The 14,994-nt window shown below is 49.3% G+C and overlaps 1 protein-coding gene across 8 annotated transcripts in view; it reads left to right on the plus strand.

Annotated features, from left to right (window-relative positions):
• The window catches only part of LOC136110356 (discoidin domain-containing receptor 2-like), a 57,466-nt gene extending 43,512 nt beyond the window's left edge, over nucleotides 1-13,954 (plus strand). For 6 of the 8 annotated variants that reach the window (XM_065853685.2, XM_065853686.2, XM_071817504.1 and 3 more), the window contains 9 exons: nucleotides 276-368; nucleotides 1,400-1,557; nucleotides 1,796-1,991; nucleotides 3,149-3,393; nucleotides 6,328-6,449; nucleotides 6,812-7,009; nucleotides 8,541-8,775; nucleotides 10,081-10,230; nucleotides 11,557-13,954. In XM_065853685.2, the coding sequence (XP_065709757.2) occupies nucleotides 276-368; nucleotides 1,400-1,557; nucleotides 1,796-1,991; nucleotides 3,149-3,393; nucleotides 6,328-6,449; nucleotides 6,812-7,009; nucleotides 8,541-8,775; nucleotides 10,081-10,230; nucleotides 11,557-11,697 (1,538 nt within the window). In that variant the 3' untranslated portion in view covers nucleotides 11,698-13,954. Of the gene's footprint in view, nucleotides 1-275; nucleotides 369-1,399; nucleotides 1,558-1,795; nucleotides 1,992-3,148; nucleotides 3,394-6,327; nucleotides 6,450-6,811; nucleotides 7,010-8,540; nucleotides 8,776-10,080; nucleotides 10,231-11,183; nucleotides 11,222-11,556 lie in introns of all 8 variants that reach the window. The other 2 variants (XM_071817506.1, XM_071817507.1) reach the window with 2 other exon arrangements.
• The last annotated feature ends 1,040 nt before the right edge of the window (nucleotides 13,955-14,994 follow it).

Here is a 14,994-nt window from a genome sequence, read left to right on the forward strand (position 1 = left end):
ATCCCCTGTGTCTGGCCAAGCTCGGGGACACATCCTGCACACTCTGATCTGCTGTGGTCAGGATGTACGTGCTGCTCAGTGCAGGGGCTCGTTGTGCAGGTGTGCTGGGAAGCGCTGAGTGAGCAGGTGTCTCTGTATCTCTGCTCAGGCTGTTTGTGAGCTGCCCGGGTCTCAGCCCAGCCCTGCTCGGGAAGCCGAGGGTGGTGGCTGGGGTTGCGCTGGCTGCTGGCGGGAGCAGGGACCTGGCTGGACTGACTTTCCCTTCCCTTCCACAGACATGGAGAGCGTGAATCCCAGTTTTGTCACAGTGGCCCCAAGCACAATGAATGTTCTGGAAACTGAGTGCAACGTTACTGAGGGCACCTGGGGTAAGGACTTGGGTCAGTTAGCCACACCAAGGGCTTAAGTGTTGGGGCTTTCACATTAATGTGGTCTCTCCCTCCATTGCTGGAGATCTGGGTTTGGCCTTTTATTGCCCTCATGCACAGGGCTGCACAGAATCAGAATCACAGAACAGTCTGGGTTGAAGGGCCCTTCACAGCTCCCCCAGTGCCCCCCCTGCCATGAGCAGGGACATCTTCACCAGCTCAGGTTGCTCAGAGCCCCGTCCAGCCTGGCCTGGGATGTCTCCAGGGATGGTTCATCCACCACCTCTCTGGCCAACCTGGGCCAGGCTCTCACCACCCTCAGGGCCAACAGTTTCTTCCTCATGTCCAGCCTGAATCTCCCTCCTTTAGTTTAAAACCATCAGCCCTTGCTCTGTCACAACAAGGCCCTGCTAAAAAGCCTCTCCCCATTTGTCTTATGGGCCACTTTTAAGCGTGGAAAGACTGCACTAAGGTCTCCCCAGAGCTTCTCTTCTCCAGCTGAACACCCCAGCTCTCTCAGCCTGTCCTCCCAGCAGAGCTGTTCCAGCCTTGGGTCATTCCTGTGGCTCCTCTGGCCCCTCTCCAGCAGGTCCATGTGTGTCCTGTGCTGAGGACCCCGAGCTGGACCAGCACTGCAGGGGGGTCTCCTCTTACAGGCCTCTGAACCTCAGCTATTTTGTCTTCCCTCGGCTGGCAGAGGTGCCTCAGAGCAGGTGGGCTGAAGGCACATGTGCAGCCAGCAAAAATCTGAAAGCTGTCTGTGCTAACACAGATCCGTCACAGGAATCTGTTCCAACACTAGGAACAGTCTTCGATTGCAGGAGTCCTGCAGGAGTCCTTAGCTGTGAGCCTCCAAAATGAGAATTTTTTATTAGAGCAAAATCTGAACACAACTGATGTTAATACTCAGGAAGCTGCCTGAGATCTTTTCTGTACCAGCCTGTAGGAAGGAAAACATGAGAAGTTAGGCAGCACAGATAACGACCTGTGCTTTGTTAACTCCAGATTCTTCTCCATTCCTCTGACTGCAGAAACCACATCTTCTGTAACCAGCACCTGGATAGGAGAGAAGGCAGATGACTCGAATACCTCCATCCTCGTGGGCTGCCTTGTGGCTATTATTCTGCTGCTCCTGATGATTATAATCGTTATTCTTTGGAAGCAATATGTTCAAAAAAGGTTGGAAAAGGTAATACAATGGGGCTACTTTGCAGGCACAAGTTCAATACTAAGCATTAACCATAATGAGCTCAGATATATGTGGAAAGCACAGGCTTTCCCCAGCTCCACAGAGCAGCTAAAACGCTGTTCTCACAGCAGGGGGGATGCCAGCCCTATCCAAGATGTTACTGGAAGCTGGGGCGGTTGCAGCCAATACATTACTTAACAACTGAGCATCGCCTCAGCATTTTTGTTCTCTTTTGCAGGCCCCACGTCGAATCCTGGAGGAGGATGCCACAGTTCGCCTCTCCTTCTACAGCTACACCATCGCCAACAACCAGACCCAGATCCACCAGTCGAATCCCACCTACGAACGCGCTTTCCCACTGGATTTGGAGTATCACCAGCCAGCTACGCTGCTCCAAAAGCTTCCAGAGCTCTCCCAAAGTGCAGAGGATTCAGGTAATCGTCAGTCTCCTGAGGTTATGTGTTTATTCTTCTATTTCTCTCAGATTTTAAAACGTGCCACTTCTGAGTGTCTGAGTAATCTTTTCTGACTCCCATGCAATACAACACAAACCCAGGGACCTGAGACGCTATTCTGGAGCTCTGAAACATTTTAGCACATAACTTTGGTAGGCGGATCACCGGCCCCACTAAAAGGTGGTGGCCTTTCATTGTTCTCTTTGAAGCCTACGTTTATATCTTAGCCAGGTCATCTTTTAGGAGCTGGTTTTGACAGTCACACATTGTTTGACTCATCAGCCCCTTGGCAGTGGCTACTGGGCTGCCCAGACTGGCTGCTGGAGACCTTGAGCACCTTCTCCTGCAGCAAGAGCTCTTTGAAATTCCCTTGACAAAGCAGAGGGAAACACAGCAGGGAATTATCAGTGGTGCCTTGGCTTCCAGCCCCTGGGGAGCTTTTGGATGCACGCAGAAGGGAATGTTTCCAACAGTGCTTTGTGCTCGGTGCTGATCAGTGGATGGAACGGCAGCACTGCGTTTCTCAACCACCGACAAGTTGCTGAGATGCAGCTCCGTACTACACAGGGAGGCTGATTTGGATTGAGCCAGGATTTGAATTTGAAACAGAGCAAAAGTTCTGTGTAATACTGACCGTACAGGGAGTTAATTATAAAGAGCTATGCCACGTTATTTATGTGAAGAAGCTCTAAGAGGTAACATAGCGTGCTGACGGAGTACGTGGAGAACAGACCATGATCAGTTCTTGTTGCAGAAGCGAATCCAGGGCAAGTGTGATGACGCAGACAAGGTCCCTGTGCCAGGTACGGGCAACAGATCATATTTAGGATGAATCAGAAACAGGAAATCACTTTAGACTCATCCTGCATGTCTGGGCAAGAATTTTAGCTCATAACTGGCCAGAGAGGCAGCTGTTTAATGTGAGTTCACTGGCACCTCACAGGTATTCTGGTGTCTGCAGAAATGTGTATTGCTCTGGTTTAAGCCCTTGTGAAAACAGAGGAAAGTTTTCCATCTGGACATACTAGGCTGAGTTCCAGGGGGCTGCAGGGTGGAGGAGAGCGAGCTGGGCCCTACTGGTTTTAAAGGAATGTGTCTAATTCCACCTGTCTCGTTTTGTACTCATGTCCCCTTAGTGTGCAGTGGGGACTACGCTGAGCCCGACCTGACCAAGTCCACTCCTCACCAAGGCTTTCAGAACAATGTTCCCCACTACGCCGAAACAGATATCGTTCACCTGCAAGGCGTGACCGGCAACAACATGTATGCGGTGCCAGCCCTCACTGTGGATTCTCTCACCAAGAAGGACATCTCAGTGGGTGAATTCCCTCGGCAGCAGCTGCGGCTCAAGGAGAAGCTGGGAGAAGGGCAGTTTGGAGAGGTACAGCCATTCCCTTCCACAGCTCCTCCAACAGAAAGGAGATGCCTGGCACAGTGAAACTTCTGAGCTGTCTCTCTGGTGCTGCTTCATGTTTGGGGGCTGAGGGACCTGCATACCAGTTATTTGATACCCGTCTCTGTTGTTGGGGAAAGCTGCTGTCCCTTAGGACAGGCTTCAGAGAGCCCCGTCCTACACCTGTGAGGCTGCTGCTTGGCGCCACCTGAGTCTAACAGATGAGCTTTGCAAAGTTCTTCTGTCTCTGTCTGTATCCCCATTTATTACCCCGCAGAAAAGTCCTGGGGGTGGGAATTCAGACTGTCGTATGGCCACTCAGGGATGTCTTGAACATGTGGTGGCTGGCCCACCTTTAGGCATGTGAATTTGAAAACTATAGCAGCAAATCCAGCCGAGACAGATCGATCTGAGCAGTAAAAACAGCTTCCACATTAGCACGTGGAGGTTCTGCTGGGGCTCTGCATGCCGACCCAAGCAGAGACAGGTTTCCCAAGCACTGCGGTGCCCTCACAGATTCTCCAGCATTGCTGCTTGCTCAGGCCCCAGTTTGTGTGTGTCAGAAGCCTCGGGCAGCATGATACTTATGTCTGTCATCTGCCAAGCTTTCTCTTTACTCCTTGAGCTGCTTTTGGGCTGTGGATGCTTTCAGCTCACCTTTTCTTCTCTCCCTGCTTTGTTTCCACACCATCCGTAGTTCCATAATGAGCCAAATCTTCCCCTCACCTGCTCCCACTCTTCCACTGTCTCTTCCCAGCATTTGCTCACTCACAGCCTTAAATTCTATCTGTCTGCTACATTTGGGCTGTGCTCCAAAAGTCAAACAGGCTTTTTTCCTCTTTGTTTTGCTCTGGGTTTCTCCTCTCTTATTCCTGTTGTTCTAATAGCTGTCAAAGCTTTCTCCTCCTCCTCCTTTGTGTTGTCAAACAGCAGCAGCCGGGCTCCCCATCTCCATTTCCTTGGGGACCGATTCAGAGCCTGTTCCTTTCCTCACATCGCAGGCCCTTTCCCTTGCTTCTGCAAATCTCCAGCATCACGTTCTTCCTTCTCACCTCCTTAGTTTTTACCAAACTGGCCATCGTGTTACGCTCTGCTCCGCTTCTCTGGCTCGGTGTACAGTGTTCTAGCAACATGGCTCACTGTGGTTGTGGTGTTTTTTCACCTCTCCACTCAGAGCTTCCTTCCATTTCAAGCTTTTTTTGTCTTCTTTGCTCCCAACCATCCACTCCCTGGATTGATGGCACATTACCTGTGCTCGTAACACATGCGCTCCCTTTCCCATTTCTAATCTTGTGACTGTGCTTTCACCACAGCAGATTCCATTCTCCATGTAACTGCAACAGCATCTCTGTACTTGTGTTTCTGTTCTATGGGTTTGTCCCATTTTTCTATACTGTTTCCTTTTTCTCCTCACCATGCTCGTCCAGTGAATTCTTGTGTTTTCTTCATATAACATTCATTAAGCTCCCATTACATCCCCAAACTGCTGCAGTCTTTGACACATCCAGTCTGCTCCCCTCCTCCAGTCCATTTTCCTCCCCACACACTCAGCTCTGCTTTCCCCACCCCACTTCTCCAGTTGAATATAGATTCTGATAAATTCTGAAATCAATGTCTTGTCACCCATTTCTTACACAACCCTGGTAGTAATTTTGTCTTTATTCATTTAGCTGAAGAAACTTGCAATTCAGTGTACACTTCAGAGTATTCATCTTTGGGAATGTTAATGGTTGAGGTGTTTGCATCACAGAATCACAGAATGGACTGGGTTGGAAAAGCCCTCAGAGATCATCCAGTCCAACCCTTGGTCCAACTCCAGTCCATTGACCAGATCATGGCACTAAGTGCCATGGCCAATCTCAGTTTAAAAACCTCCAGGGCCGGTGAGTCCTGAACACAATACTCCAGGTGTGGCCTCCCCAATGCAGAGCACGGGGGAAGGATCACTGCCCTTGTCCTGCTGACCACGCCGGTTTAGATACAGGACAGGACACCATTGGCCTTCTTGGCCACCTGGGCACACTGTTGGCTCCTGTTGAGCTTCCTGTCCATTAGTCCCCCAGGTCCCTTTCTGCCTGACTGCTCTCCAGCCACTCTGTGCCAGCCTGGAGCGCTGCAGGGGGTTGTTGTGGCCAAAGGGCAGGACCCGGCACTTGGCCTTGGTGAACTTCATCCCATTGGAATCGGCCCATTTTTCCAGTCTATCCAGATCCCTCTGCTGAGCCCTCCTGCCTTCCAGCAGCTCCACACTCCCTCCCAACTTGGTGTCATCAGCAAATTTGCTAATGATGGTCTCAATCCCTCATCTAAATAATCAATAAAGATGTTAAACAGGACTGGACCCAACACTGACCCCTGCGGGGAACCACTAGTGACTGGCACGCTTTTCTCTCTTTTTTTTCCTGGAATGAGAGGATTTGTGGAGCTGTCTGTAGCTCCTGGATGCTGCTCAGGTCAGTTAGAGCCCGGCTGCAGGACATCTCTGTGCCTGTCCGGCTGCTGGGGTGCGCTGTGTGTGTCAAACCCGCTGCAGCCGTGCGGTTTGCAGGGACATGCAGAGTAAAGCAGATGGCTCTGGGTACGGTGACCTTCCTGAACATCTCCAGATCTTGCAGGGAGAATTGGGCTTCCCCAGTAATCTACTGCACCAGTCTGCACACTCAGTCGATTCAGTGCATTGGGGTCACATCCGGCTGCAATCCCCATCTGCTCCTACATCGTGGGCTGTATAGTGTGTGTACATATTTTGTCCGGAATCTAGAGCCATCCTATGGGATATTTCCAACCTGAACAGTGTCACTTTGATTGTGTCATTCACTCAGCCATTCTGCCAGTGGTGACCAAACTGGTGACCTCCATGTGAGGTCGTTTTCCTCCGTTTTGCTGCCTGTACGTGCTCCCATGGTTGTCTCTGCCCCCCAGGTGCACCTTTGCGAAGCCGATGGCCTGCTGGAATTCCTGGGGGTCTCGTCTACAGAATTCACTCACCAGCCAGTGCTCGTAGCAGTGAAAATGCTGAGATCAGATGTCAACAAAACAGCCAGGTAAGTGCATCTGCAGTGCCGACCGCCTGAGGAGGAAAGCGAATGCTCTCCAAGCAACAGTTCCACATGGGTTCACCCTGGTGGCTTCTGTAGGAGGGTGTCATGTGTCTCTGTATGTTCTGTGTGTTCTTGTAAAGAACAGGACACATACAGAGAGTGGGGGATAGGAATAGATGTAGTATCAAACTGAAATACTGTATGAATCCTGTTTGCTGGGGAAGGAATCGATGTTGAACCAGCTTTCACTCTCACTTTGTGCGGATTTCTGAATGTCTCTGAGTAGGGATTTCCTTACATGCTACTTCTGCTTCCCTTAGACAAAAGAATAGTTTAGGATTCAAACCTGTTTTCTGTTTCACAAGAAATGATTTCCTGAAGGAGATCAAGATCATGTCCCGGCTGAAGAACCCAAATATCATCCGGCTGCTGGGGGTGTGTGTGCGCGATGACCCGCTGTGCATGATAACGGAGTACATGGAGAACGGGGACCTCAACCAGTTCCTGTCACAGAGAGAGATCTACAGCAAATTTGCCATTTCAAACAATATTCCCTGCGTCAGGTAAGAGAAGCTGCCTGTATTTGGGACAAATCAGCAATATAGAGCTAGCAGTTTAAGCTGCCGTGACCGTCCTCCAGCGCGGCCATTGTCACAGCACGTCTGTGGATGCCACTCCTGCTTTGTTGTGGCTGTGACCTGTTCTGGTCACAATGACCATCTTAGATGTGTTGTTTACTGATGTGACTCTGGTTACATTAGTGGGTTTGCATCAAGTATTAATATGGGAAGGCAGTTGAATTACAGCCAGAATTTTGGGATCAAAATCAAGAATGTCTCTCAGGCTTTCAAGATGGTTCATATGTTCTCTGGATGTCTGAAAAATATTCCATGAGAGGAGTTGAGTGTGGAGCTTCACTGAGGAAAGATTTGATCACCCAACAGAAGGAGAATATTTGGCCAGGAAAACCATTTTCTGTGAGCAGTGGCACTTATCTCTCTCCTCTGTGGAAGGATTAAATCTGACATAAAAACCTCTCTACATTGCAGAAATCCTTTCCTCAGAGGAGAGTTGTGTGTAGGACTAAGGTATTCTGCTCAGTAAAGAAACCTACACTGATCAGACATCGCTGCGTTGCTTGGCCTTTGGCACATACCCTCGCAAAGGATTAAGTTTATTTATAGGTCAAGAGCAAGGCTGTTAGGCAGAGTGAGTTCTCAGGACATGGAGCAGTGCCAGGCTTGGGTTAATGGTTGGGCTCAATGATCTCGAGGGTCTTTTCCAACCAAAATGATTCTATGCATTTCATTATTGTAATTTAGATAACTTGGTGGTGCTTTTCTCATTGCCACCAGAACACAAAGAATGGGAGACTAAGGCTTTATTTTTCTGAGCTTTATCAGAGAAATCCTGTGAACAGTGTATTAGATTTGTTGTGACAAATGCTTGGTTGTGTGAAGTGTTGAGCACACACCATGGGAATCGAGCTGAGCATCACAGAGTAACGCTGTGTGAAGGATGCTGAGCGTCAGATGGTCCAAATTCTGCCTATCGTGCAAGTTTGTTAATATCTTAATTTTGCTAATCAATGAATTAATATTACATCGAATGGAAAATACATCTGTTTAGATTTTCAGTAATACTAAACATTAAAAAAAATAAGCGATCTTTAACGTTAAGTGACATTTTAATGTAATCATGCAATAGTGACAGTGGTTGAAATACCAGGCTAAGCAGGTTGAGATACGAGATTCTGAGATTGTACAGCTTAATTTTTCACGTCTCTCTACAAAAAGCTGATGCTTTGATGCATAAACTCTCTGAAAATCTTGAGATTAATACCTGATATTAAAAATCCAAAGGATGTCAAACTCTAAGGGCCCTGAATTTCAGGGCCAGCTTGTCTGTTCTTGCTTAGTGAGCCCAGGAGCTTGGCTCAGCCTGGCAAGTGGGGGTGTTAGTGCCATGAAACTACAGTTTAGTTTCACTGTTCTGGCAGAAAATGAAATGACACATCACTGTAACATGTCAAATATGAGAGAGTTGAGTGTAGGGAGCTCTACTGATATTTTAAATTGTTTTCTTTTAATGCAGCTACTCTAACCTGCTGTACATGGCCACCCAGATCGCCTCTGGCATGAAGTATTTAGCGTCTCTGAATTTCGTGCACAGAGATCTGGCAACGCGCAACTGCCTGGTGGGGAACAACTACACCATCAAGATCGCGGATTTTGGCATGAGCAGGAACCTTTACAGCGGGGATTATTACCGCATCCAGGGGAGAGCCGTGCTGCCCATACGCTGGATGGCCTGGGAGAGCATCCTCCTGGTAGGGACTGCTCTAAACCTCCCGTTTCACTGTGCCCCTGAAACACTAACACGTGTACCTGTATCAGTTCTCATAGCATCAAAACACACACTGCAGGTGGCCCCAGGTGAGATGTCCCTTAGGTCACATTGGATGTAACTCAGACCCTGGAAAATTGAGTGAGTCTTTGCAAATAGAGCAGAGATCCTCTGGGGTATAATTTCTGTTCTGTGCCTGGCATTCAGGATTCCTGCTGGAATTGGGAGGAAATTGCCTTTCTGGGCTTATTTCCCCAGCTGCGAAGCTGAGAGAGGCAGGGACAAAATTTCATGAGTTTCAAGGGGCAAGTCTGGTTTTGAGGTTGAGGTTTTGTTTGTGTTTAAGGGTCCCGCTGTCTCCCCTTAGGAGGTTGTTCAACAGCCCAAACACATCCAGTCTGGAGGCAGTTGCTTAATATTCAACCCAATATCTCTTTCTTGAACCCAAGATCATCCGGTTATACTTTCTTACAACACCCCCTCTGAGTACCCAGAAAAATTGTCATTATCTCTGCTATAAAGGCTGATAGACCTACACTTTTCTAAATTCACCCTATTTTCCTAGTTACAGCTGCATCTAAACCATAAATTGCCCCCATCTTCCTTGTGTGAACATCTTCTGAACACTGACAGGCTGCTGGGGTTGCCACATAAGCTGAGCAACCCGGGTCTTGGATGTTTTCTGCCCAAACAACCTCTCCAGCCCCCGATTGTTTCCTGTTATTTTCTGAACAATCTTCAGTTTCTTTTTACTTCTTCAGAAACACATTGTTCCAAACACGACCAGTTTGGGCACATTTTTTGAAGACAGAAAACAGGGACGGCGAGCAGACTGTCACCACCTTCTTACATGTGCAAAGATCGAAATTATAGTGGCCTTTCTCTAAGAGTCTGGAGTCTGCTTTGGCTCTGTGGGCACCCCGAGGGCTTCGCATCCTCTTCAAAGGCTTTTCTGTGCTGCCCTGCTGGGTTTTGGGTGGAGGTAGGCAGCAGCTGCCACCCCCCTGCCACAGCCCATTTTCCTATGGCTGCAGACAAATAACAGGCTTCTCAGGAGGAACAGAAATCTCTGGTTTTCTCTGAAATGTGCTCCTTGTTTCCAGAGGTTTGCCCCAGTGAAGGCTGCCCCTTAGAGCTGTCCCTTGGGTCCCACGGAGGTGCTGCTCCTGCCCCACACGCAGCAGTGTCCTACCTGGGTCCCTTTGTGTGGGTCACCTGCCCTGCTGTCTCTTTTGGAGAGTGTTCTCCCAGGTTGCGCTGTGGCTTCCAACATCCCTTCTGTTCGCAGGGCAAGTTCACCACAGCCAGCGACGTGTGGGCGTTCGGGGTCACCCTGTGGGAGATGTTCATCCTGTGTAAGGAGCAGCCCTACAGCCTCCTCTCCGATGAGCAGGTCATCGAGAACACCGGAGAGTTCTTCCGCAGCCAGGGCCGGCAGGTAAGAGCAGACGTGGCCGCTCCTCCCGTCACTGACCTGCTCACACCCCGGGGTCTCCGCAGGACCGTTCTGCTGGTCTGAGCCATCTGCAGGAATCTCTGCTTCTGTTACTCGTTTTTTCCAGTGATTCCTGCCTCTTCTCCTTCCTCCAGGCTCATTCACTCCTTTCCTCTCTCGGAGTCCCACTGGAAGAGCCCTTTGGCCCTGCCCAGTGCTTCTTCCTTGTGAGCTGCTTCTGTTTGACCTGCCCTTGATGTGTTGTCCTCCTTAGCTTTTCTGGGCTCTCCTACATGATCCTTTTGCTCTTTCCCTTTGTCACATCTCTCTCCCACTGGCATTTTTTCTGAAAGATGAGGAAGCACTTACTGGGGTGGGGAGGGAGGAGTTGTTAGTGCTCAGGGGTTAAATACTGCCTGTAGTATCTCCAAATAGGCTTGAGAAGCCTTTGGCCATCTCTGGTTGCTGAATGGCTTTTCTGTGTCACTGTCCTCTCTTACTGACTCCCTAGCAGGACAGTGACTCTCCTGCTGGTACCTTCAATATGCTCCAGTAGACACCAGTGGTGATGCTGGTGTGTTATGGTGTGAACTGTGGGGTTGTCATATGCAGAGACAGGAGCTGGACTCAGTCCTTGTGGGTCCCCTCCAACACAAGACATTCTATGATTCCGTGCTAAATAGAGCAGGACAATCCAGCCCCTCAGTTCCGAGCATCACTGTGCCCCAAAAAGTGCAGTGACAATTGTTTGTTCTCCCAAAATTCACCTTTTAGCATCAAACAAGTTAAAGGATTAAGGGGAATAAAATAATGGGAGGCTTTATTCAGTGTCTCCTGCATACTAATGTGGAGAGCCTAAAAGATGTGTATTGAAATGAGAGGGGAAAAGGAAAATGCTGCCAAGCTGTGCTTCAGATTAAGCTCTAAAAGGTGTTTTTTCTGTTTCTGCTAACAAGCTGTCACGATGCTTAGAAAGCCTCATGGGTTGTCTGCGGTGAGTGAAAGTATTTGGATTTTATTGTGGTTAATTTGGTTTGTGTTTTGCTGTCACTTGAAAGACGGATCTCTCGGAGGCATTCGTGTTTCCTGGGGGACAAAGGACTGTTTGTGACCAGCTCATCAAACAAGTTGGCAAAGCATCCACAGTGCCATTGGAGATGGTGTCAGAGCTCCATGCAGACTTCACTGCCAGTTCACGCTTAATGGATCTCAAACATTGCATGATGGCTGCCGTGTAAACCCGGAGTGGAGCTGTTGGTGTTAATTTACTAAAGGTTCCGTTCTCTGGTGAAAAACCCACTGAAATAGCTGTATTTTTCTTCCTTTCAGATCTATCTCTCCCAGACTCCTCTGTGTCCTAACCCTGTGTTTGACCTGATGCTGAAATGCTGGAGCAGGGATATCAAAGATCGTCCCACTTTTGACATGATTCACCACTTCCTGCTGGAACAAATGGAATCAAACATTTGACTCCAGTGGAAAAAAGAGACAAACTGTTGAGAACAGAGTGACTTTGGTGTCTCCTTGCCTGTACCTCACGGGAAGACGGTCGGGCCACCTTGCTCTCCTCCCTTGACTGTTCCGTATTTAAGTTGAGACGTCCATGGCAGCTGCTCATTCTATTGGCCATGGTCTGACGCGCAGGACCAGAGGATCTCATTTGGTTGAAAAATCATCTCCTCTTCTGAATCATTTCCTGGGAATACTGTGAGAGGGGTTTTAGTAGATACCCGTACACCTTTGGGCAAGATGAATGAGTAAAACTTTCCGAGGGACTCGGAGCTCTCTCCGGGGTGGAACAGAAGGCACCATCGGTGAGAGCGCTACCACTCACGAACAGATGTCTAGAAGTAGAGACTTCAGTCTTCTAAAACTATTCCATTAAATCAAATGGAAGTCTTGTGCACATTAGCGAGTGTTTCTATACGCTCTTGCTACAGATGATATGTATAGCGAGCGACTAGAGATGCGTAGAGCTAGAGAGTGGTTGAACGGACTTGAGGACTGACGGAGCAACCCTTTGGAAGTGACGCTACCAGGGTCTGCAGAGGATGCTGATAACGAGTCCAAGATCATGTTCTTTTTTCCTGTGGTTGTTAAGCACTGCTTTTGTTCTATATGTGCATTTTCCCCACACTGGATTTTTTTTTTGTTCTAGAAAAAGATATTTTGAGAATGAATGTTAAAGGCCATAGGAAGGTCGCTGAGGTGGAAGATCTTCTTTTGACCTACAAATTAAGGCTAGGGTAGGGAGTTTGTATTGAAAAGTAGCTGATACTGTACTACTGTCACTATGTAGATTTATTAGCCTAATGAACTTGTAGCCACAATGGACTGATGTGCAATTAATCCTGTATAAGTACCCATTAATATGAGATCTAAGTCAGTGCTGTTACACGTGCAGAGGGAACGTAGATGGGGTGAAGCGGAGAGGCCGAGAGCGGAACCCGCTGTGTCACTTGTCGCAGGTCCCGCCGGAGGACAAGCAGCAGTGCGGCTCGTCCCCGGCACACGCGTGTGCGCTCACGCTCGGACGCGTTTGTGGCCCCAGCGGCTCCTCGGGTGTGCAGCGGGGTCGGTGCTGGCGGGTGGGCAGATGCGCTTCGGCCCAGGCTCCTTTTATGCCGGGATCAAATCTGGCGTCGGGAGGTGGGTCTCACACGTCCCCTTGGGTTGGGTTTGTGGTCTGGTTTTGGATGCTCCCCGCACAACGCGAGACAATTCGCTCATTGAGCTTGGGGTTGGGTTTTGTTTGTCGTGTCACAAACGGCTCATTCTCTGGAGGGTTTTAGAGGGCTCTGAAATCCATTTGGAGTGAGTTAGAGGATTCAACTCGGTTCTACAATAAATCCACTGTGGATTTACCAGGTGCCTGGGGGAATACTCTGCTATTCCCTCTCTAATAGTTTAGCAAGATACTTAGGACCAAACCAAATATTTCATAAGCTGGGAGAAGATGAAAGCTCAGCGCTTGCCTTTTTTTGTTAAACAGCATCCAGCATAGCTTATATTTCCAGTAAAGATTATAAAGATAATTTTTAATCTTGGCCACAAGCGCGATGTGAACAGCTCTGCCTGTGCTGCGAGCTCTGTACGAGGGCACTGCTGAGAGAGGGGATGTCGGAACAGTTTTAATATGAGGATAATTAGGTCAAAAGGAAGAAAACCAGCTGATTCTGAATTGGCAGATGTCAGGATTATGTGGCTGCATCTGCTCCCCGGACAGAACAAACTCCATCGTGAAGGTTGCGGCTCACTCGGCAGCACCGTGTGCCCCGGTTTTCCCGCTGCAGACCCCATAGGGGGTTCCCCCAGTGTGTGTTGGAGTCTCTATATGAGCTGGTCCCCGGAGCCCCCTCTATGTGACCAGGAGCTGGAGGGGCTGAGTCATCTCCCTGCCAGAGCCACACAGGCTCAGGTGAATCTCACCCCCAAATGGGTGCATTTTTCTCCCTAGAGGGGCCTGGGCTGAGCTGCCGTGAGCCCGGAGCTGGTGACAGGGCTCGGTGACAAACCACCCGTTCCTTGTGTTGCTGGAGTGTTTCCATCCTGTCCAGAAAATGAACCCGAGTCGTACACAGCTGTGTGCGTGGTCTGGAGTGTAGAGATACCAGAGCGGGATGGGCTTTGTGCTTCTGCTGTGTCAGGACGGGCTGTTCCTCCATTGACATGTTGACATGCGAAGTTTCTCTCATATCAATAAATTCTAATGATAACCTTGATTAAAGTGAATTTCTACTCTTTTTTTACCCATGTGTCTGCACTGGGGACAGATACGTTTGGTCTGGTTATTCAGTAGCTCTTTGAGTCTGTGACCTCCAGGTTTGGAAGGAGCAGCCCTTGGCCATTTAAAGGAGTGAACTTTGAGGGGAGTTGAGAACATGCTGGGAAAACACTGGTGTGAGGAGGGTGATGGGACCTGGAACAGCTTGGGATCATTTTTTGGTGCTGTGAATACAGTGCTTCATTTCAGTAAGCAATTCTTATTCATATTAAAGATCTAAACTGGGAGGGACCTTTGTAGGTCTCTAATCCAGTTGTTCACTAAAAACCAAGTGAACTTCAAAGCTGTCCAGGGTGCTCTGGGTGTTCCCCAGCTGAGCTTTGAAGATCTCCAGGAACGGGGATGCCACGGAGGCTGAGCCTCTCCCGTCGGGGAGAGTTGTCTCCTTGTGTCCAGCAGACCTTCCTCTTGCTGCATCCTGTGCCTGTCACCTCTTGGTCCCCCACGCAGCTGACACGAGCCATCCTGCACCTCCAACATGAGACATCGTGCACTGCAGAGCCCCCCCTGCAGACCCAGGGCCCCCTTAGAGCTCAGCTATTTGGGCAAACACAAATATATTCATCAAGGCTGGAAATTCCAGGTCTCCCCAAGAGTTTCAGCACCAAGGGTAGGAGTCAAAGCAGCATTTTTATCCTGTTTTGGGTGGAGAACAGGCACCTGAACAGCTGAGAACAGCCCTCAAATACTCTGATTTCTGGCTAGTAGCTTTGCAACCTTAAAATGATGGTGCCAGTGATGCATCTGAGCTCCTCGAGGCCACAGAGGGACCTTGGCAGCAAACCAGGCCTGGTGCTGGTATCGTGGCCAGTGGGCGCGATGCTGGTGCTGACAGACACGAGTCTGTGACTTGAGGACAGACTGACCACAGGGGCCTGTGTCCTGGGCCTCCCTCCAGCCACTGCGCACAAGACAACGTGGCCATGTGGTTTTGGGAATGGGAACAACCTCTGTCCTGTGTGAAGCGAGGCAGGGAAGGGTTG

This window comes from Patagioenas fasciata, chromosome 20 (genome assembly GCF_037038585.1).
Source record: "Patagioenas fasciata isolate bPatFas1 chromosome 20, bPatFas1.hap1, whole genome shotgun sequence".
Classification (NCBI taxonomy): Eukaryota; Metazoa; Chordata; class Aves; order Columbiformes; family Columbidae; genus Patagioenas; species Patagioenas fasciata.